This window comes from Notechis scutatus, chromosome 3 (genome assembly GCF_049901735.1).
Source record: "Notechis scutatus isolate UNSWTSFEM ecotype Mainland chromosome 3, rNotScu1.2, whole genome shotgun sequence".
NCBI lineage: Eukaryota > Metazoa > Chordata > Lepidosauria > Squamata > Elapidae > Notechis > Notechis scutatus.
This window is the reverse complement of record NC_142011.1, coordinates 11141279-11164544: the sequence shown is the minus strand read 5'-3', so window position 1 is coordinate 11164544 and position 23266 is coordinate 11141279. Positions and strand designations below refer to the sequence as shown.

Below are 23266 nucleotides of genomic sequence, written 5' to 3'. Positions count from 1 at the left end.
TGCATCTATCTCTGTCAAGTATTAGAATCCTAGTTGCAAAGATCCACTGATGATTCTTCAAATCAACTAGTTTATGGACTGTCAGTTGTCACACTGCAACAAATACAAGGGAAGAAGCCATGTATCATTGCGGGCTGCATTTTATTTCAGAAATTTTAACTTGCATGTTTACAAACTTTGAGTACCTCAAAACTGTGTATCTTTTAGTTAAACCTAATCCACCTATCTCTAAGGCTTATGGATGTTTTAATCAATCTTTAATATAAAGACTTTACCAAATTACTTATTTCAGTTTCTTAAACTTAATTTAGGAAACAAATACATTTCTAGGATCAATGCCACTGAAACCAATAATTTATTTTATAGTTAATTACATACAGGACTGTACTTTTAAACTGTGTTAAATGACACCTATCAATAATGCTGTAAACTTCAAAATTAGCCATGGGTAAAGCATTCTGCCTGTTATGACTTGAAATAATGCACTGCACAACAAATGTTTTCCAATGGTTTATTTTCTAGGAAATCCCATGTTATGACATTTTTTTCTGTTAAAAATTCCTGCAAAGACAAAACAAAATGCAGAATGGTTAATTTTCCAAGAAATTAAGGAATGGGCTCACATAAATTCTTCGCTGGAACCTGCCCCATTTGACTTTATCTTAAAATATAATGTTTGGTACAGCTCTATGCTAAACGTGAAAATATACCCAGAAGCACTGAAAAACAAAGGAGAGGAGAGACTTTCATAGGGAAGGGGGAATTATAGGAGGAAACGTTGAGATTGGCTTCTGATAACAGAAAAATACACCTGAAAAAAAAGTTGGATGTCTTCTAGTCCAACCCCTTCACAAGCAGGAAACCCTATACCATTTCAGACAAATGTTGTCCAATCTCTTCTTGAAAACCTCCAGTGTTGGAGCACCCAAAACTTCTGAAGGCAAGAAGCTGTTCCACTGATTAATTGTTCTCACTGTCAGGAAATTTCTCCTCAGTTCTGATAAATGGGTGTTTTATAAAAATCACTTTTTGTGAGATGAGTGACTATATAAACGTAATAAATAAGCATTTTCACCAAGGCATATATTTCGGGAATAGTATCTCTTAATGACATCCATGATGTGCTATCAAGCAAAGCAGAAAAGAAAGATGCATTATCACAGCTTCAGATTTAAGTATCAGACTTACTTGGAAACAATTCCATCATTCTTTGCCAGTCGCAGAATTGAGTCATCAGATTCCCCCTGAAAAACAGTTTTGTAGTTAGGTAAGGTGAAGAAATTGAATTCATACTCTGAATTTCAATCTGAAAATGCTTCGGTGAATTTGGGAAATTGTTCAAAGAATGGACAATTAAGAAGGAATGGCCTACTTATTTGCCAAGGTTAAAAATCTGCAACTGAACACACTCAAAACCGTACAAATGGTGGTAGACTTTAGAAGAAACCCTCCCATCCTACCACCTCTTACAATACTAGACAACACAGTATCAACAGTAGAGACCTTCAAATTTCTAGGTTCTACTATATCACATGACCTAAAATGGACACCTAACATCAAAAACATCATCAAAAAAGCACAACAAAGAATGTTCTTTCTGCGCCAACTCAGAAAGCTCAAACTGCCCAAGGAGCTGCTGATCCAGTTCTACAGAGGAATTATTGAGTCTATCATCTGCACCTCTATAACTGTCTGGTTTGGTTCTGCAACCCAACAGGACAGACACAGACTTCAGAGAGTAATTAGGACTGCAGAAAAAACAATTACTAGCAACCTGCCTTCCATTGAGGACCCATATACTGCACGAGTCAAAAAGAGGGCTGTGAAAATATTTACAGACGCCTCACATCCCGGACATAAACTGTTTCAACTCCTTCCCTCAAAACGACGCTATAGAGCACTGCACACCAGAACAACTAGACACAAGAACAGTTTTTCCCCGAAAGCCATCACTCTGCTAAACAAAGAATTCCCTCAACACTGTTCAACTATTTACAAAGTGTACACTACTATTACTGTTAATCTTCTCACCACTCCTTATCACCCATCCCCTCCCACTTGACTGTTTCCTAGTATGATTTGATTGATTGTACCCTATGACTATCATTAAGTGTTGCACGTTATGATTCTTGATTCTTAACGAATGTACCTTTTCTTTATGTATACTGAGAGTATTTACACCAAGACAAATTCCTTGTGTCCAATCACACTTGGCCAATAAAGTATTCTATTCTATTCTATTCTATTCTATTCTATTCTATTCTATTCTATTCTATTCTATTCTAATCTAAAAATAGCCAAGATTGAAAATCTATAGTTAGAAAGAATTTATAATTATAATAGTCTAAAATTAGAATAGTGTTAATATTTCTACGGTGAAGATAGGTGAAGCATTTCACAGTAAAACATTGACACTGAAATGGATAGTCCAGAAGAGGTTTCACCTTGAAACAAGTCCATTCTAATGTTTGTCTGTTTCTTGAACAATTTGAAAGGCAGTCTGTTTTGAGGTTACAACATTCCATGATAGAACATTTTATATCCCAATGTTATTTTATTATGTATGTCTGCACGTATGTCCTACCTTTTAGTATTTCTACAAATAACTCAAGGCAGTGAACATATCCAACACATTTTTTTTTGGTCTTTTAATGATCCCGTAATCCATTGCAGTGGAATTGGGGAAACTGAATGGAGCTAAGTGTTTACTGGCCGGATGCTCTTCCTGTCACCAATGCAGAGCAGAGTTCGCAGCTGTTATTTACTCATTGTGCCCAGAGAAATACCTGCCACTACCTAGGATCAAACCCACGGCCTCCTGATTGTGAGGCAAGAGCTCCACCTTTAGGCCACTGCACCACTAAGTGAACATATCCAACACATATCCCTCCTATTTTCTCCACAACAACCAAAACAAAATTGTGTGGACTGAGAGGGACTGGCTCAGTCACTCAGTTGGCTTTCATGGTTAGGGCTAGACTTACTCATAGTCTCCCGATTTCTAACCTGATGCATTAACCACTAGACCAAACTACCTCTAATATTATGCAATATATTAATGTATGGTATTCAAAATTTCCTGCTTGCATTCGTTCTGTAATACCAAAGAAATGCTGACAATTTCCTTTCTAATGTAATATAGGCATTGCTCTTATAATTGAAAAACGAGGCATTGAAAAACGATTAGATTTACCATCCGACGGATTGCTCCACAAATGGCATATGCTTTGAACTGGCCATTCACTCTGCCTGTGGCTTTGTCAACCTGCCATTGGAATCAAGAGGGTTCAATTAACTGTTACACAATCATATCTGAAAGCTGACAGATTGGTATAAGGCACAGAATATATTTATTCATGTTATGTTTTACATATCTAACCAGTTTGACAACTGAGCAAACCCCAATCCCATCCCCAACAAATGGGTTTAAAGGGAAAGATGCATTTACTCTGACCTAGAGTGAAATCTGGGCAAAAATTCTCATTTATAAAAGAATAATTTTTCATTACTGCTATTCCATGGCACATCAATATGAAAGTAAAAAGAGGTAAAGTTTGAAGTGATTTTTAAATTTTAATATAAGACTGAAACAAAATGGAAAATTTCAGCCTCCATTATACAATATTTTATTCTAATCTTATTCATTCTCTCTTTCTCTTTACATTGCTAAGTTTCTCTTGTATTCTGAAAGCTTCTGATTTAACAGTTGTAATTACATAATTGTTTGCCCAAATTAGGAAATATAGCTTAATGCCTAATGTCCATACATCTGGATCTATCATCCCAAAATAAATATTTTTGACTATGCCATTGCAACTAGCTATTTATTTTATTTGAAACACTGATAGATTTCAACTTGGAATTACAAAGATTTTACTTACTTCTGCAACATTTATTTGGATGGAAGCATGGTCTTTAGCACCAATTATCCGATTGCTAGCAGAGCTAAAGGAAAAGAAATAGAAAAACAGAAGAAATTAAAATCAGAAATTGATCTAGAAAAAAATGCTGTTATCTTTCTAGATAACTATCATATAACATCAATTCCATTTCTTGACATGCCAACTTATCACTTTTTTAGAAGTTCGTACCACAATAATAATTTTAAAAAACCCCAGAATCTCTCTTATTAAGTACGAGGGCAAATGTACTAATCTACTCTAACAAAAAATCAGAAACCCCTTTTCTAACAAATGTTATTAAAAATGTAATTTTTGACAAGCTAGTTTGTTTTATGCTTTTTAATGAAATGCATTAGTCAGAAAAGATGCCCGATTCCTCCTTATACCTTTTTTTATAATTGTAAATCATGCATATTGACGTAGCTACTTGAATAATGCAACAAATCTCTGCGTGCATGTAATGCACCAGAATAAAACACAATATCCAATTAAGACACATTTAAGATTACATTATAATTTGAGTTGAAATCATGAATCAGAAAGCTACTCCTCCTCATTTCAACCCTGAGTTACAAATATTCTCCTTTATCAGTACTTACAGCAGTTTGAATTAACTACCCAGAAAAGTGATGATTTCCTTTCACCAGATGTGTTGAGATGGAAGCTAGAAAATTGTCCCTTCCGATCCTTATAAACCCATGGATATCCTGCCAGTTGCATCTTATACATAAGAGGCTTTCCTGGTTAAGATTATTTTACCAGATTACCAGACTATATTTATCGTGTTGAGCTTTTAGAGCCACAAAAGTTTGGATTTTTTTTAAAGAAAGACCCCAATGGACAATTCATACAAGTTAGGACTCCATAATCTGGCACGTGTGGCTGTTTACTATTCCATGGGGGTGCAAGTCTTTTTAATTTTTCTGTACTACTGTTTTTGAGATTGTTAGTTTAGCTACTCTATTTTACTATTTTAATCAAACTAGATGAAGAGAATTTAACACACGTAAGAGTACCACTGATTTGGAGTCACATGTAAGATCATATAAGTAATTATACAGCCATATCCAAGACACACCATTTCTGATGAACAAATATACTCACCATTTACGAGGCACGTAGAGATCTACAAATTCCCCAGCGTCGTTCTGCATTATGCTTCTTTTATTTGCCTCAAATCAAGTGCAATGGGAGATTTCTAAAAAGATCATTGCTAAGATCAGTTAAGTGAATCATGCAGTCATTAAGAAAATCTGGCTTTTCCATTGACTTTGTCGGAAGCTGGCTGGGTAGGTTACAAAAGGTAATCATATGACCCTGGGACAATGCAACTATCATAAATATATCCCAGGTGCTAAGCACCTGAATCCACATGATCATGGGGATGCTGCAAGAGTTGTAAGTGTGAAAAACAGTCATGTCACTTTTTCCAGTGCCATTGTAACTTTGAAAACAATTGGGTGTAAGTCAAGGATTACCTGTAGCTCTCCATTTGCACATAACTTTACAGAATAGAAACTGGAATTGCTAATATTGGCTTGTGCATCTTTTGGGAACAAGATGGTACTCTACTAGCCATAGTACCCCATTAAGACAATCCTGTATTTAATAACACTTGAGATACAGTATATGAATGGCAGGATACAAGCTCTCTCCCATCCTTACTAAAGGAAGTCCCTTCTTTTTTCCCAGATGCAAGCAGGAATACTCTCAGGCATTTCCTCATTCTCCTTGGCCAGTACAACTACCTGCCACTCTGAAAACTACAGAAAGTATATTTGCATGTATGTAGAAAGTAACAGGCCATAGAATGGCTGCATTCATTTGCTCTGCTAATCTGCATCTAGGTAATAAAACTCATAAACCGAGTATAAAAATCTACAAACACTGCTCCCTCTCGCTTTTTTAAATCAAATTTTTCTCAAAAGCTCCGGTTCTATGACTGTTCAACCCCATTTTCTAGGTTCTCATGAGCACTAAGTGAAACAGAAGGAATGGGCTTGTCTTTGGAAAAACTGCAGAGCAACTAAGATGACTAAAGGCCTGGAAACTAAAACATATGAACAATGGTTGCAGGATTTGGGTTTGGCTAATATAGAGAAAAGGAGGACTAGGGTGACATGATAGCAGTATTCCAATATTTGAGAGGCTGCCACAAAGAGGAGGGGGTCAATTTACTTTCCAAAGCACCAGAAAGCAGGACAAGAAACAATGGTTGGAAGCAACCTGGAATTAAGGAGAAACTTCCTAACAGTGAGGATAATTAACCAGTGGAACAGCTTGCCACCAGAAGTTGTAGGTGCTTCATCACTGGAGATTTTTAAGAAGAGGCTGGACAGCCAATTGAGTGAAATGGTACTAGGATCTCCTACTTGAGAAGAGGGGCTGGACTAGAAGACCTCCAAAGTCCCTTTCAGCTCTATTCTCATTCTGATTCCAGATGCTGGGCCAATATTTCCTTCTAAGCAGAATTACCATTAAAAAAAACTAATCTGCATTTGTCTTGAGCAGGAAGGATGGAGATATCTAACATCCTCGATCAGATATCTGGCTGGATCTGACAGGAAAGGGCAGGATCTGTTCTCTGCTGCCTTGAATGCAGGCCAAAAAGGGTGGATCCAAGATACAGTAAAGTAGAAATCAATGTATGTGGGTGGATGGGTGGGTGGTAATACCTGAGAAAAGCCAAGCATGCAAAGCTTTGCTTGCTTTCTTAAGAGGAACCCAGGCAGGTGGTGGGTTCCCCTTCGCAGGAAGTGTGGCCAGGCAGCCATCAGATGGGAAAAACAGGAAAGAAATGTAACAAACGAAGCTGTCTGGGACATTTTAATCTGGAAGCCCTGCAGGTGCAGGGGGCTGGGCTCGATGACCTCAAAGGGCCCTTCCCACTCTAGGCTCTACCCTCCTAATGGGGCTTGGCCTTCGGTATAGGCAGCATTGGGAAAAGGAGGGTCGCGGGCGCATTCTTCCTTCCCCGCCCCGCAGTAATCTTAAGAAGACCGCCCCGGCCCCGTGGAAACAAAGGAAGATCCCCCTTCCCGCCGTGTCCCCACCGGCCCCGGGGAAAGGCGGCGAGAAAGAAACGGCCCCGCGAACCGGGATAGGCCTCGGCTCACCTCCTCACACGCCGCGAGCCCAGGCCGGAAAAGGAAGAGGACGTCACTCCGAAGCGACTCGAAAGCGCGCTGCCGAAGGGAGGGGGGAAAGCCACGGGGCGGCGCGTAGGAGATGACGCCATCGGAACGCGAGAGCGAAAGCGGCGGGACAGCGTCCCAGAAAGCAGAAGGGAGGGGCGCTACTTGGAGGGCGGGGCGAAGAGGGCGTTAGCCACGCCCATGCCTTTCTCCTGTTTTGAGGGCGGGAAGGTCCAACCTGAGCGCGCGCTTCTAGGAGCGATGTGCGATCTGAGGAGAATTCAGAAGCGCCCAGCGGGAGAAAGAAACGCGCAAAGGAGCCTGGGATGTGGCCTATATGGCCTCATGGTGGCTGGGGTATTCTGGGATTTGAAGTCCACCTATTCTTAAAAGTTGCCAAGGTTGTAAAAACACTGATCTAGATTGGGTTTGCATTCAGGACTTCCGCTGGGCACAGCTAGTCTAGTGAAGAGAAGGACCAGGGGAGACATGATAGCAATGTTTCAATATTTGAGGGGCTGCTACAGAGAGGAGGGGGTCAACCTATTTTAAAAGCACCTGTAGGCCACATAAGGAATAATGGATGGAAACTAAACAAGGAGAGATCCAACCTGGAAATAAGGAGAATTTTTCTGACAGAACAATCAACCAATGGAACAGAAGTTGCCTTTGGAAATTGTGGGAGCTTCATCACTGGAAGCTTTCAAGAAGAGACTGGACTGCCATCTGTCAAGTGGTGTAGGGTTCTTTCTTGGGTGGGGAGTTAGACTAGATGACCAACAAGGTCCCTTCCAACTCTGTTAATCTCTAACCTGCATTCAGATCAAACCCCCAGCCCATGACTGGGCTGATGGGAGTCTCAGCCACTCAATTAGAGGGCAATCTGGAGAACAGAAAACTACCCTGGGGTTCATGGCTTCTGCCAGCTCATCAGGGAAGCTCGCCACATTGGAATAGTGTATCCAATATTGGTCACCACGATCCAAAAAAAGATATTGAGACCCTGGATGTTGTAATAACGAGGCAGTCGAGGTGTTTGATCATGATCAACTGAATAATGATGAACTTTATTGGAGTCTAGTCTTGCATTTATTTATACACATTTTTAGTAATCCTCCAACATTGGTTAACTTTGGTTACTGCTTCACTTTTGTTACTGTTTAGCATAATAGTAATTAACACAATTAATTATCTCTAGTTAAAGTCTAACATATGTTTACTTCCTCTCTCTAATCCTCCTTTAGATTAGTGACTTTGTTTGCCTGAGTTGTACTTGCTTGTAAACATTCTTTATCTGAGGTTTGCCATCCAAGATAGGAAAATTCCTGCAATTACAACTCTACACCTGGAAAGTGTGCAGAGAACCACAACAAAGATGATTAGAGAGCTAGAGGCTAAATATATATAAAGAATGGTTATACAAAATGGGTATGTCTAGTCTAAGGAAGAGAAGGACTAGGATTGACGTGATAGCTGTCTTCTGGTACTTGAGGGACTCTCACAGAGAAGAGGGGAGCCATTTATTCTCCAAAACACCTCAGGGCAGGAGAAGAAGTAACAAAAGGAAATTTATCAAAGAGAGATCCAACCTAGAATTGGGGAGAAATTTCCTGATAGTGAGAGCAATCAACCAGTGGAACAGCTTGCCTTCAGAAGTAGTGGGTGCTCCAGAGGTTTTGAAGAAGAGATTGGACAGCCATTTGCCTGGAAAGGACTAGGGTCTCCTGTTTGAGCAGGGGTTTCGACTAGAAGACCTCCAAGGTCTCTTTCAACTCTTACTTTGTATTCATGGTTTCTGCCAGCTCAATAGGGAAGATGCTGTTGGGCATGAGGTAGCATAGGATTTCTCTTCATTCTCAGCAGCTTCATCTTTGCACCAGATCTGGTTTCCTGGGAAGACACTTGATATTGCTCCTTTGAAAAGCAATGGTGTCAGTAAGAACTGCCAGGCCAACCATCTCTCACTGTTGTATGGTGGATGGAACTCTTTAGGGCCAGATGGGCCTGGCATGGACCACAGCACTCCAAAAATGGAAAGGGAACTCAACCTGCCAATTCAGGTCTTGCTGATGGGAAGTGAAGCACAACAACCAACCCCAAGAAGCCATTTTGCATCTCCATCCCACTCCTCTTGACCTATCTGAAAATGACACCTGCTTGAACTCACTCCCCAGGCCCTTCTCAGCACTTGCAAAGGGTGTGCAAGTGACAAAATATGCCTAATGACATCACACAATGTCATTTTGACATTACTGTGGTTTGCTGTTGCTGTTTGCTTCCTGGGCAAGCTTTGCTCTCAGGATTAGACAAGCCAAATTAGGTTAGGTACACACAGCTGATCTGATACAGGGTATGGGAGATTCCAGTCTATACCCTGTAATGAACGTCTCTGCATTTGCAGAATGACAGAGGTAGAAGACCTGGCTCACATCCTATTTGATTGTTGCCTGTGTAAGTGGGTGAGAGACAGGTACCTTGGTCTATATACTAAACAAATGACCCATTGGGATCCCCATATCAAAACAACGTATGTGCAGCCAGAATCTGAAAATATTTAACACAGCACAGTACTTGAGCAAAATGGTTCAGTTAAGATTGGCGTATCTGGGACTGATTGAGGTAGATTGTAGGGGTGATACTGAAGTATAATTTTAGCATATTTTATTTATCTACAATATATATATTAAATTATTATATTTTATTCCAATTTCATTTTAAATCGTATTTTATTCCGGTTCCATGTAAAACTGTTTTTATCAGATTTTAGTAAGTAGAAAAAGACACACCACAATGTTTTAAAGGGTTATTTATGACACAAATCTGAAATATATTCAGATGTGCTAAGTTATAAAATAGGTATCAAAACATTCAGTTACACAAACATTCAGTTATTAACAAATTCATTCATTTCATTTGGAAAAACAAAATCAGACAATATACAAAGCAGAAACTTAAATTTAGGACAACACAAATTTACTAACATAAAAATATACAAACTCCAACTCGGAGTGTTTTCTTGGGCTGAAGGTTATACAAGCACCATTATTTACATAAGAATCTATAATTTAAACTTCAACTGTCAAAAGATTAGCATTTTACTCCAAAGATAATAAACTGAGAATTTATACTGGATCTAAGTTTGGTTGTAATAATAATAGTTACCACGCAGTGGCAGATATTGCATGAACAAGGAATACTTAGACAAATGAGAACCAATCCCCCAAATTAAGGTATGTAATTACAAACACATTACATTCTCCATATTCACTACAGTATTCAATAGTTGAACTATGTAACTCAGTGTACAAAGCCGAAATGCAGTTAAAAATGATACTCGATTCCTCTTTTGAATCCTGAAGCAACTTTGTGTCGAATATTAGGCAAGATTTTCAGTCTCTTCCATCCAAAATATATTTCCATGTATAATAAAAGACCAGAACAAGTCTTTTGTCAATATATAGACTGCAAATTTGCAAGTACATATAAGGGAAGAGGAGAAAATCAGAATTCCTGATTTATAGATGGGTCCTTGGTTCTAAAATAGATTTTTCTTTTATAAAATTGTACCGTTAGTCATTACAAACCTACTTTATTATCTGAAGAGGTGAACTCGTACCATTACGGTATATATTTAACACTTAAGGTGTTTTGTACTTTTAAGAACAGCCTTCTCCAACTTTGTTGCCTCCGAATAGTAGAACTTACCTGTCCCAGTGCCTGCATACTACGGCAACTAAACTCTACATGTTTCCAAGGACAAAATTAAATTTCAGATTTTAATTAGGACAGCCTTTTCAAGCAGCCTTTTGACAAGCATATTTGCTTGAAAAAAGATAACAGCAATAACACTTAAAGACTTATATACCACTTCATAGTGCTTTACAGCCCTAAGTGGTTTACAGAGTCAGCCTATTGCCCCCAACAATCTGGGTCCTCATTTTACCGACCTTGGAAGGATGGAAGGCTGAGTCAACCTTGAGCCTGTCAGGATTGAACTGCTAGCATTTGGCAGAGTTAGCTTGCAATACTGCATTCTACTAATACTACGCCACCACGGCTCTTATACCTGCCTTACTTGGGAAACTAAGTTGGCAAATATTATAGAACAGAGTATAGCTAGTCAGGTCAGCTGTGTTTAAGTTAGTACTGTTTAACAAAATTGAAAAATTGTGTGTGTGTAGGGGGAAATCTGTTGCTTTCTGTTCAGGTGATTTAATGCCCCACCCAATTATTTCTAAAGTTTCTTGGGAAAAACGGATGGCATTCTACAGTATGATATTCCATAAAGAAATGCAACATACCACATTTTAAATTGTGATCAATAATTAAGATACTATACATTATATCAAAAAAGGATACAATTAGGACTTGACAGGTATTATTAATACAATGAGGTGCATTAATTTCCAAGCCATGATGAGAAAGCCATTCTCAATTGTGTTGGCTCAAATTTCAATAACAAGCTGACTTTAGGTTAAAAATATTTTCCAAGTAGTTTTCATTCATGCATAAATGCAAGAAAAGTCAGGGATAAAGTCAAAACTCTTCATGCTAAATAATGCGTTCTTGGGTTCTACTATTTTTCTTTCCTGTCATTCCAGATGTTTCTTTGGATTCCCTTTGCAACTTTCCATCCCAAAGCATATGTATTTCCAAGTTAAAAGTTGTGGCAATCTAGGTACTAAAAGACCACTATTTTACTTAAGAGGCTCAGTTTCTACAACCCAGAATTGTTGACTGTACCATTTAAGTTTCAACCAGGTGTGTGCTTATATTTTAAATGCTTTTGTTAAACAGCAATTGCTGTCATAAAACAGTTTATCAGAGAATTTGTTCTCTAAGCTTCTCCCCAGTGTGCTTTGTTTACTGTACATTGTCATGATGGTAGCAGTGTACCTGTGCTCAAAACTGTGTTTTTACACCTGCAGTGGTACGTTCCATACTGATGTACTTTTATCTTCCCTCTTATTTTGCAAGATCTCTCTCCTTTCTCTCTCTCTCTCACTAAAACTGGCCAAAGTTACACTAAAAAGTAAGAATGTGGACATTAATCACAATATCCAAGTAGTAATTTTGTTCACCAGCAAATATCACACATATACACAAACACTTTGATTTATATCACAATATTGCTTAGGAAAAAAAAAACCTGACAGCCATTAACTCCTCTGGTAGTCTCAAGAAAGTTCATATTTTAGCATCTGAATGTTTAAATCAATGTATTGTCCAAGTGTATAAAAACTGCATCTACCCAGCACGCTGCTAGACATTGGCCTTTCTAAGATTGGCGGTTTGAATGTGCATTTAAAAATCAGGTTTGTGAGGAACATCACAGTGACATCAAAGCTTGGAAGAACCTTTTTTTTTAAAGAAAAAAAACTTTTACAGAAGTTAGACATGCTGAGTTTCATTGGCTTAATTTAGGTTAACGACAGCGGTACTGCCTGAGACGTTTACATGTCAGTATAGCACACAGGAAAGAGAATATATGAACATTTTGTTATAAATAAAACAGTTATTACTTTCAGGCTACAGAAAGCAGTAACAGAAACATACTAGCTCTGGAAGCTACATGTCAAAATTACTGCCATTAAATCAATAGTTTCACTCAACCTCTGAGGGACACGTTAAAATGAAGACTGTTTTGCTATATAGCTCCTTGTTCAACAAGTGCAATATTTCAACAATGTTTCATTTAAAAAGAAAGCAAAACTGAATAATCAACATAGACAACCTTCCCAGAAATTATAGTGCAGATACTTTTTTTTTTCCTTATAGCACAAGTAAAATAAAGGCAAAAGGATAAATTGCTGCTTAAATTCAGAATTTGCCACTAAGTAACGTAACATTAGAAACAAGAAAGAGAAAAAGAGAGACTGGTACCAGCCCAGCCTTAGGCACGTCCTTCTTCTTCCCCTCCCCAAGTTTTTATGATTCGAAATGTTATTTTTCTGAAGCACTAATTAAGGAATGGAAGTGTTGCTCTTTTAAGTTTGAAGAAGAGGGGAAAAAAAGAGAGTACAGAAATGATAAAGTAGCAATGCCAGGCAAGAAGAGATTGTTTCCAGAAAACAAAAAGTTAAATGAGCGATCATCAGCAATTTTAGTGGCAACTGGATGCAAATAATTTGTGCTTGAGTTTCTCAAACAAAAATCTCCCACTTCTGCCACTTCTCACACATGGGTTCTGTATTGTATTTTCCACTTTGGTAATTCCATGAAAATCCCACCATCAACTCCCCTGCCAGGAATATTCTTAAGAGTTTGATCCTGTCAACTAGGAAAAGCTGGGCGTCAGTCCCCAAATCCACCTAAAAATTGGTGCTTTTGTTATAATATAGCTTTGACTAGGACTGTTGTGTGAGACGACGGAAGTGAGGTAACACTTGGTTATCGGGAAGGTAAAGAGCTAATTCCAAAGCCACAAGAACAGTAAATTCAAATCTAATGAGATCTCTTCTGTTGAATCGGAATCGTTCTTCCAACTTCTGTAAAGGCAGAAAACAAATGAAATAAATACAACACCATGTTTTGTATCCTTGCTTACAACAGTCTGCATATTTGTTTGGCATACAAAACCAGAGCTATTTTAACGATAACATACAGGTAATCCTTGACTTACTACTATTTGTATAGTGATCATAAGTTATAATGACACTGAAAAAAGTGATTTATGACTGTTTTTCACACTTATGGCAGTTGCAGCATCCCTGCAGTTATGTGATCAAAATTCAGGTGATTGGCAACTGTGTGATACACTACAGTAGTTCTCTAGGAGCGAGTATTTGTTTTCTGTATGGAGAAGCATTGAAGTATGTAAAAGTACACCACTTTCTTCAGGGTGAGTAATTTTCAAGGACAAGAGATGGCAACTGACTAGCTGAGGCTGTAAGTCAGAGGTGTCAAACTCGATTTCATAGTGGGGCGTATCAGGGTTGTGTTTGACTTCATGGGGGCCCGAGGTGTGTGTGGCCGGGGGGCATGGCCAGCTTGGCCATCACTCACCAAGGCTCCATTTTCAGTTGTGACGGCCTCTGGCCGTCCCTCTACCAGTGAAAACGGAGCCTGGGGAGGCCGCATGTGGCCCCATTTTTGCTGGCAGAGGCACTGCGGGCTGGTCCCTCGCTGTTTCCATTCTGGGCCCACGGGCCAGATCTAAGCACCCAGCGGACCAGATCCGGCCCACGGGCCTTGAGGTTGACACTGCTGCTGTAAGTGATATCACTGCAAGGATGGATGTCACCAGAAGGGCTGGGACTGTTTTAAGGATAGGAAAGGGTGTTCCTAAGGAAGACTTCCGGAGATAAACTGCTCCATTTGATCTCGACAAATCCACTCATCCAGCAGAGCCAAACTAACATACCATGAACATTGAGAGGAAAGCAGAAACATTTTGGTGATCTGATTTCTCGTCATTACTGAATCTCTCTCCCCATTACTGAATCTCTCTCCCTCTCTGTCATGCCCCTGGTGGAGACTGACTCTGAGGGAGAGGAGGAACAGCGACAGGGAGTGGAAGGGTGGCTCCAGAGGTGGTGGAGGAGGCTGGGGAAGGGCAGAGGCCGGCTGAGCAGTCAAAGGAGGACCCGGCCCATCCCCTATCCCTATCCACGCAGGGAGGAGAGGATCAGGGTAAACGTGGTTTACTCAGGATGAGAGGGCCATGATCCTCTTCATGGGTTGCAGGTGTGAGACCTGCATAAAAGGTTGGACCTGCGTGTTAACAGATGCTGGAGACAAATTAGTGTTTTATTCCTAAAGAAGGTTTATCTTGGCTGGCGTTCTTCCAAGAGACTGTCCCTGGTTATCTTCCTGAAGTTGGCAATTATCTATCCTGGTCTGTCGTGGAACTTTATTCAATGTGGTTTGTTTTTGGTTTTTGCTTCGTTATCGGCTCTTTCAATTTGAATTGTGTTTCTTTCCTTTGAAATGTTATTTTGAAAATAGTTTACTCCTCCACTGTAAACAATTAAACAGTGAAGCCAAGTTGAAGGCATTAAAGGACTTTTAGTTACGTTTTGGGTTTTGTTATATTTCTGATATACTCTGGGTCATCACACTCTCCTTTCCTCCCTCTCCTCTCCCTATCTCCCCTCTGTGTGTGTGTGTGTGTGTGTGTGTGTGTGTGTGTGTGTGTGTGTGTGTGTATAGTTGGAAATTGGAATGGACTGTCTCCTTCTTACCCTGGAGCGGTGATTAACATTTTGCCACTGAATTTCCATGGCCCCATTTCCATGTAGCCTGTGGGCTGCCATTTCTGGCTCATGCAGTATTCTGAAAAGTCGTGGCCTGAAGGCCTGACAGATTTAGCATCCCAGTGAGAGGGACACCAAATGGTGACATAATACGATAGGAGAAAATGACTTGGTCTTCTGCAGAACTTACACTTTTGCAATTGTAATACATTGCTTTGCTGATGTTTGTTGCAAGGACAGTCAGAACTAATCACTAATCGCTTCAGGAGGATGACAGGCCTTGGCGCTGTTTTCTGGGAAAGAACCAAACTGCCTACCTATTGTAGGTACTTGGCCCATCAACAATGATTTATTATAAGGTAAATGGAGTGTAGTAATACATCGAAGGGCAACAAAGAGATAGCTTCAATTCCCTGCTCATTTATTTGAGAATAAGTCTCACTGAAAGGAGCAGGGCTTATTACCAGAACACATGGTGATGCATTAAAAAAATATAACCTGAGAGCCAGACAAAGAACAGGAAAAGAAATTGCTTGATGCCATTATCAGCAAGATAACAGGAGAGGAAAATTAAAAACTGGTGCATGTGAACAAATGGATCTGCTTCAGAGAAATTCAAATTATGTTGACAATAACCAAGGAGACTCAGTCCAATTTAAATCTGGTATCATTTCCCTTTCCAAACTAACCCAATCATTTGGGAACCCATTCAGCAGACAATTTGGGGTTGGTGTTGCAGAGACAACATTATTACTATTATTTTCATCACAATCCTGGCATCCAAATGGCAGCTTCAAAGCACTACCAACAATGCCAGCCTGCCTCTTTCTAATTTTTCTCATGCATTTACAGTGGCAAGCAGGTGCAGGGCATTTGTACCACAATTACTTAAAAGTAACATTGGATTTCCAGTCTCTTGTCAAAATGTATATATTTCCATTCAAGGTTATTCACAAATCTGCAAAGATTTATGTGTCAAGGGGGGGAAAAAACCATTTCAGAACTTTGAGGGTTTTCAAAGAGCTGCAGACCTGCCTGGAAGACATTCCCGTTGTACTTACATCAATTAGATGTTTGACTTCGTGTTTCCTGAGATCACTGCTAATCTTGGCTGCGAGCAGCACACAAGCACCGGCACACAGTTTTCGGTTCTGTTTGTTGAGCTTGCCTTGGAGGACAAGCTTCTCAAAGTAGACGTAAGCCATGGACACAGTAATTGGCTCCAGGTTGGACTCCATACTCAGGGTCCGCATTTCTCTCTTTAAACTGCAAGGGAGAAGGAAGTGAAAGAAGAACCAAGGCTCATTTTTTGCTAGACGGATGAGAGAAACTTCAGAATTAGGTGAAAGGTATATGTTTTAAAGCAGGGGTGTCAAACTCGATTTCATGGAGGGCCGCTTCAGGGTGTCAGCATTCCAGAAAACCTCCACTCCCACAAATAACTCCGAGACAAGACATCTTCTCAAAAGTTCTGTTTTAATTGGATAGTAAACTGGCACATCTGGGGCAGCCCGAATCTGAAGGTTCCAGGCTTCCTTGCAATAAGTAAAAACTACAAATCCATCTCCTTGCACCCATATTCACATCACATGCCCCAATCACCATCCGTCCCAACTTGAGACTTCCCCTCACTTATGCACAGAGTAACACGACCTTAACTTAGAAAAAGAATGTTATTATGTCTAACTACATACACTCCAAGAAATTCCCCCCTCCCATTTTCCCAGGCTCCAAATGTGGCAGTGTGGAAGCATCTGGTCTCGCTATCATTTCCAAAGCTGACAGAGGGTTCTGTTTGACCTTGGGGAGGGGGGGGGGACCAGTGGGCATGGCTGGGGTGGGCATGGTCAGGGTAGGTGTGGCCAGCTCGATGTCCTGCAGCCCCCTGCCTGCAAAAACGGAGCCCAGGAGGGCCAGTAGAGGCACCGCGGGCTGGTCCTTCACTGTTTCCAGGGCGGCCCCATGGGCCAGATCTAAGCACCCTGCAGGCCAAATCTGGCCCATTGGTCTTGAGTTTGACACCTCTCTTTTAAAGGGAAAGGGTTCTCCAGCCCAGTCATGCCTGACTCTGCTCATCTCCGTTTCTTGGCTAAGGGAGCAAGCGTTGTCCAAAGACATTTCCTGTTATCATGTGCCCAGCATGACAATACACCGAAGCACACGGAACTCTGTTACCTTCCCACGGAAGTGGTACCTATTTATCTACTCGCATTTGCCATGCTTTCGAACTGCTAGGTGGGCAAGTAGCTGGGGCCAGTAACAGGAGCTCACCTTTGCCCATGGCACGTGGGTCTCCAACCTGGACTGTCAGCTTTTCAGCTGATAAGGTCAGCATCTTCAACTACTAAGGCATCGCCCTGCCCTCCCATGTATGTTTTAGAATAGAACTTTTCATAAAGAGGCAGAGAAAGATGAGTTCTCCGATCTTTGGGGCTTCAGGAAGCAACAACTGGACCCCATGCAGGAAAGAGAATATGGGATCAATCAGATAAACATGGCTAAGGGGAAATCCCCGTAGGAGGTTGTTCAATCGGAAGAAAATCAGGGAAAGGAGCAATTATCTAACTTCTTTCCTATGCATTAGAACTGAATTGTGCAATTTCTTGCAGAATCAAAAGTATCATCAACTACCAATCCTGTATGACAAGGAAACACGGAACGTTATAAGCCTGTGGAATATTACAGGCAGTCCTTACGACCATAATGCAGCTCGCGGCTATGTGATTGACCCCATTTTGCAACCTTTTTTTTGCAGTCATGTGACCACAAGAAGGGCAGATGTTGGGACTTCAGAACTGGTCACAAGTACTTGGTGGGGTGGGGGGGGGGGGAGATTGTCATGACTTCTTATGGTTGTCCAGTGACAAGGACTATCTGTATAATGAATGAAAGAACTACAATGAAGCAGATTTTTTAAAAGCATGCTTCTATTTCACGACAGCAACTTTGATTCAGGTTTACATAGAATTTCTTTAGTGTCCTTTCAATCTATTTGCTACTCAGAGGAAGGTGAACTAAGTTAGATCTATGTCCTAGAGAGAGATGGATCAAGAGGTAAAACACAGAATTAGACTAAGTCATCTTAGTTGCTCTTCTTTGTACTTTTTCCAAAGTCTCAACATTTTTTTGTAAAGGTAGTGACCTAAACTGGATGCAATATTCCAGGTGTGGCCTTGCTAAGGCTTTATAAAGTGGTACTAATACTTCACAGGATTTTAATTCTACGCCTTTGTTTATATAAACAAGGATTGTATTAGCTTTTTGGGCTGCTGTCACACACTGTTGGCTCAATATTCTGGTTTTGGTTGAAATTTTTCAAATTTAAATATGTTTCACAGTTCTAGTCAAAAACTGTACAGAACTGAAGCATTGTTAGGAACAAAAGCATTCAAAATATGCTAGAAGGTTTGATTGTTCATGCTTGATTTTTTTATAAAATAGAAGATGCAGAAACATGGTTATGAAACAAGCTGAGAACAAATATTTTCCCAGTATCATCTTGTAACTAAAAATAAACCAAATAGTTAAGGTTCATACTTCATGGTCGGAATTAAATCTGTGCTTAGGCCAGTATTTCTCAATCTCAACAACTTTAAAGCTGGCTGGGGAATTCTGGGAGTTGAAGTCCACGCATCTTAAAATAGCTGAGGTTGAGAAACATCGGTTTAAATTACATCACAGCATATTTAACAACTAGAGATTCGTTACAGAATCAAAACCCCCAATTCCCAACATAATTAGCATGAAAAAGAAGGAAGGAATAATTCCTTACCTCCTGACATGTTACACTTCTATAGTTATTAACTATGACTATATTGCCAAGGCATAGAATATATTTTGGAATGGAGCACTGAATCGAGAACTTGTAAATAAAGTATCTCATAGCAATAGCACTTACTTATACACCGCTTCCCAGTGCTTTACAGCCCTCTCTAAGCGGTTTACAGAGTCAGCCTATTGCCCCCCAACAATCTGGGTCCTCATTTTACCCACCTTGGTAGGATGGAAGGCCGAGTCAACCTTGAGCCTGGTAAGATTTGAAATTTTGCAAAATGGCAGGCAGCCGGCAGTCAGCAGAAGTAGCCTGCAGTACTGCACTCTAACCACTGTGCCACTGTGGCTCATAGCTTATAACTCATAATACTTAAGCCTGCAAGGTTATATGTACTTCCTCATATTTATTCATACTTATGCAAGATTGGGCTGTAAATATTTATAGATAAAACCACTCTGATATAAATCTGGATAGAAATAAGCCTATTCCAAAGTCAGGACTGAGAAATAAAAGTGATTTTCCCATCTCCAAATGATTTTTTTACCTTCTGATTTTGCTGAGCGTGAGCTTAATGTGAGGAAATTTTTCTTTGAATGTTTCATTCATATCTTTTTTAAGATCTGAGGGTTTTACGTATTCGATCACGGTGGTCTGAAATAAAAAAAAAAAGGATTTATTTAGAAATCTGTACCGAGAAAGAGAATGTGAGACACCCAAAATAACTTGATAGCAGTATTCTATATAACAGAGCAAGTCAGTCTCTTCCTCCGAAGTACAGCTTGATCATGTTAATTTAATCATTTATTTCTCTATAAGCCCTTCCTTTTCCTTCCAATGCTGGATGGCTTGTGTGGACATTTGATTAGCATTGTTTGAAAATGACCACCCAGAAACCAAACACTGACAGAAAATGTTATCTGCATTCTATTCAACATTAGAAAACTAATGTTGAAACTAATGTTTACAGAAAATGTTATCTGCATTCAGATTATGTTCCTTTGTTTCCTAAGAGTAGGATACTAAGAGCAGTAGGGTCCTTGGTGCTCTCTGAGCTTGGTTGTTTTCTTACGTTTCAATACCAAACTAGGTAATATCATCAGTGCTAGAAGGGAGTGGGGGTTTGCACTGATGATGTAACCTAGATGGCTAATGAAATGTCTGCAATTTCAGAGAGCATCTAGAACACCACCATTCAACCCGAGCTACAAATATTAGCTTCTATCGATACTAAGAAGATTCTCTCTGGATGAGCAAACAAGTTGGGCTGATTCAGAATGGAATAAGGAGGGGACAAGCAATAAAATGCTTTAGAGGACAACATTTATAGCATTTTATACTGTATTCAGTAGCTAATTGGTAACTGCTTAAGATGGGAAGGATCATACACTCCTGAGGCCGCTTGATGGTGCATTCCTATCTTACTTGATAATCTTCTGAAATCAAAGGTGTGTTTAGACAACTGACAAAAGGAAGACTGTAAGTCCAGTAGGGTATTAGCAAAGGTGTTAGCTGCAGCTAAAACTCTAGCCCAGTGTTTTTCAATCTGGGCAGCTTTAAGATGCTTAGACTTCAACTCCCAGAATTCTCCAGCCAGCCATACTGGGGAAAACACTGAAAAACACTGCCCTAGCCTATTTTCCATTAGTGTTTGGTTATTGTGTTGATTTGTTTTTGTGTGCTTAATTTTGTAGGCAGCTTGGAATTGTGCACGTGAAACAGGCAGGTATATAAATCCACTAAATCAATCGCTGTTTAAAAATAAATCTAGTACTAGGCAAAAATGTAGAACGGTGGCATCCTTGGCGGCTCTCTGAGCTTGGTTGTTTTCTTGCAGATGTTTCATTAGCAAACTAGGTGCACTGATGATGCTAACTAGTTGTGTAATTAAACATTGGCAAAAAGCCACCGAGTTCACCAAGGACCCCACCATTCAACACTTAGCTACAAATATTCTATCAAAAATATAGAAGGCTCATATATTCTACACAGCACTAGGCAGTACAATTCAATGTTTTGTTTCAGCTGCACTCCATTAAATGGAACTCTGCACTTGAATAACCCTTAGCTGGTATTAAGTTGTACTAAGTTTGTGCTGTTTACCATATTGCTTATCTTTGCCCTGGCATCAGAGCCAAGTCCGCCCCTAACTAGGTCAAGAGGGTTACAAGACTAATTGCTTTTAAGACAGGTGGTTTCTGAAACCCTTTCATAATCATTTAATCCTGCAACACTTGGCACTTCAAACAGAATGGTGAGTTTGTACCAGTCTGGGTTGAGAAGCGCAACCTTGGAAGCAAACGCACCAGGTTTAAATACAAGATGGGTAATAACAGGAGATGCAGAGAAATTGCTCCAGGTCCAGCCCTTAGGAGTTTACTGATTTGCTTAGTAACTGAAATTCAGAAGTTGAATCTGGGCTCATTAGGATTTGGGTCTGCTTGCTAATGGAAGCCAAAACTGCTGGAGAGACCATTAGGAAAACATTACTGCTCATCACCTGGTGTTTGACCATGGCTGCTGAAACTATTCCTGTGTGCTTCAAAGAGAAAAATGTAGGTCTGTGATAATATCTGCATTGCCCTAGAGGTCGATATATACTCCATTTATGTGTGTAATGCCTCGATCTAGGCTTGCCTTAGGCCACGGTGCCACTTTTGAATAACTTTGAATACAATCTGAATGCCTGATTCACTGTTTGGTTACAGAATCCCTATAACCTTTCAGCTGCATATTGCTTTTGCAGAGATTGTGTGGTTTTTGGTTGTCAGTGCAAGTAAGTGTAAGGAAAACCTAGCATTCCCCGGAATCCTAGGGTAATTCCCATTTTTTTTTCCCTCTCTGACCATGCTGAGAGCTTACAGTTTGGGCAATTTTGGGGAAATATCTAAGCAACGTGATTGGCACGATCAGAAGGAGAAACAGTCTAAATGATTTGGAATCGTTTTTAAGTGTTCCAGAATAGGTTTTGGACTTATATAACGGGAAGTAAGGTTAAGCAATCTGTAGCTCCATGTCTATGGAGATTCTCAGTCATCCAGGTCATGGTCCCAAAGGTACTTTTTCAAGAGGCAACTGGACTTTCTGGTTTTCCTCTGAAGACATTTCGCTTCTCATCCAAGAAGCTTCTTCAGCTCTGACTGGATGGTGGGGAATGGAAGGATTCATACTCCTTGCAGACAGCTGGTCATTTGCATTCTTTTAGAGAGTCACTGAGGCCACCTGGAGGTTTATCTGTGTCCTCAGGGTAACCTGAGTAGTGCAAATGGGTGTGAAGCCTTCCTGGAATTGTTAACCCTTTCAACTTCTGTTCCATTCTTTCTCTATCATCCAGTCAAGAGCTGAAGAAGCTTCTTGGATGAGAAGCGAAACGTCTTCAAAGAAAAACCAGAAAGTCCAGTTGCCTCTTGAAAAAAGCACCTTTGGGACAACCATGACCTGGATGACTGAGAATCTCCACAGACGTACAGATGTTCAGTGGCTTGTGGGGAAAATTGATCCAATAGTCGGTAGCTTTCCCCACAAATCACAAGATCATCTCCTCTCCCCCTGGTGATCTAGAATCATATTTGAACTTGAAGCTGATTCAAGTAGCAGATGAAAAAACGAGCAGCAGGAAACAGAACACTGAAGTTTCAAATGGGAAAAAAAAGCTTATCACTAAGAGCTCCACATGAATGAACTTCTATAAACTATTCTCTTTGCTTTCAATGCTGTCTAAGTCAGCAGCCATGCAGTGGTAATTAATTCTGAAGGTTAAAGTCCATTACGTGCCATTTCAGAATGAATCTTCTTTGGTTAACAATGGTCACCGAACTGCAGTTTGCTAAGGGAGATGATGCAGAGGAAAAAACAAAAACTATTTGTGTAAGCCTTTCTCCTATATTTTACAGAAATGTTGGTGTTGTGGGGAACGAGCTAGGAAAACGACACTGAAAAAAAAAAAGAATATGGGGTATACTGATCACAGTTCTATCTCTAGTTTCAAAATCAATACAGTCTTGGATCTCAGAATGGTGAAAGTGGAACGCCAACACCAAGTTGCTAAGGAGATGTGAAAAGAACCAGAAACCACAGGTAGTCCTCAACCTATGACCACAATTCCTGTTGCTATGCAAGGCGTTTGCTAAGTGAGTCATGCCTGATTTTATAACCTATTTTTTTTTGCCATGGTTGTTAAGCAAATCACTGCAGTTGTCAAGTGAATCTGGCTTCTCCATTGACTTCGCTTGTTGGAAGCTGACTGTTATGCCCCCTTCAGAG

At 40.1% G+C, this 23266-nt stretch overlaps 2 protein-coding genes across 3 annotated transcripts in view; both read right to left on the bottom strand.

The window, feature by feature from the left end:
* Positions 1-497: 497 nt before the first annotated feature.
* On the bottom strand, positions 498-7170 carry RPS21 (ribosomal protein S21). 2 transcript variants are annotated; one of them, XM_026664887.2, is made up of 6 exons: positions 7019-7170; positions 5007-5100; positions 3882-3945; positions 3194-3265; positions 1189-1244; positions 498-561 (listed from the first exon to the last, which is right to left on the bottom strand). In XM_026664887.2, the coding sequence occupies exons 2-6, from the start codon at positions 5054-5056 to the stop codon at positions 552-554; spliced, it is 252 nt and encodes an 83-aa protein (XP_026520672.1). In that variant the 5' UTR covers positions 5057-5100; positions 7019-7170; the 3' UTR covers positions 498-551. The 2 variants fall into 2 exon arrangements, with proteins under 2 accessions (XP_026520672.1, XP_087815344.1); XM_087959218.1 differs by lacking the exon at positions 498-561 and having other exon boundaries at positions 1185-1244.
* Positions 7171-9825: 2655 nt separating this feature from the next.
* CABLES2 (Cdk5 and Abl enzyme substrate 2) overlaps positions 9826-23266 on the bottom strand; it is a 57345-nt gene continuing 43904 nt past the window's right edge. Inside the window, 3 exon segments of the mRNA XM_026664886.2 lie at positions 9826-13524; positions 16293-16497; positions 19551-19657. Of these exon segments, the coding sequence (XP_026520671.2) occupies positions 13384-13524; positions 16293-16497; positions 19551-19657 (453 nt within the window). The 3' untranslated portion in view covers positions 9826-13383.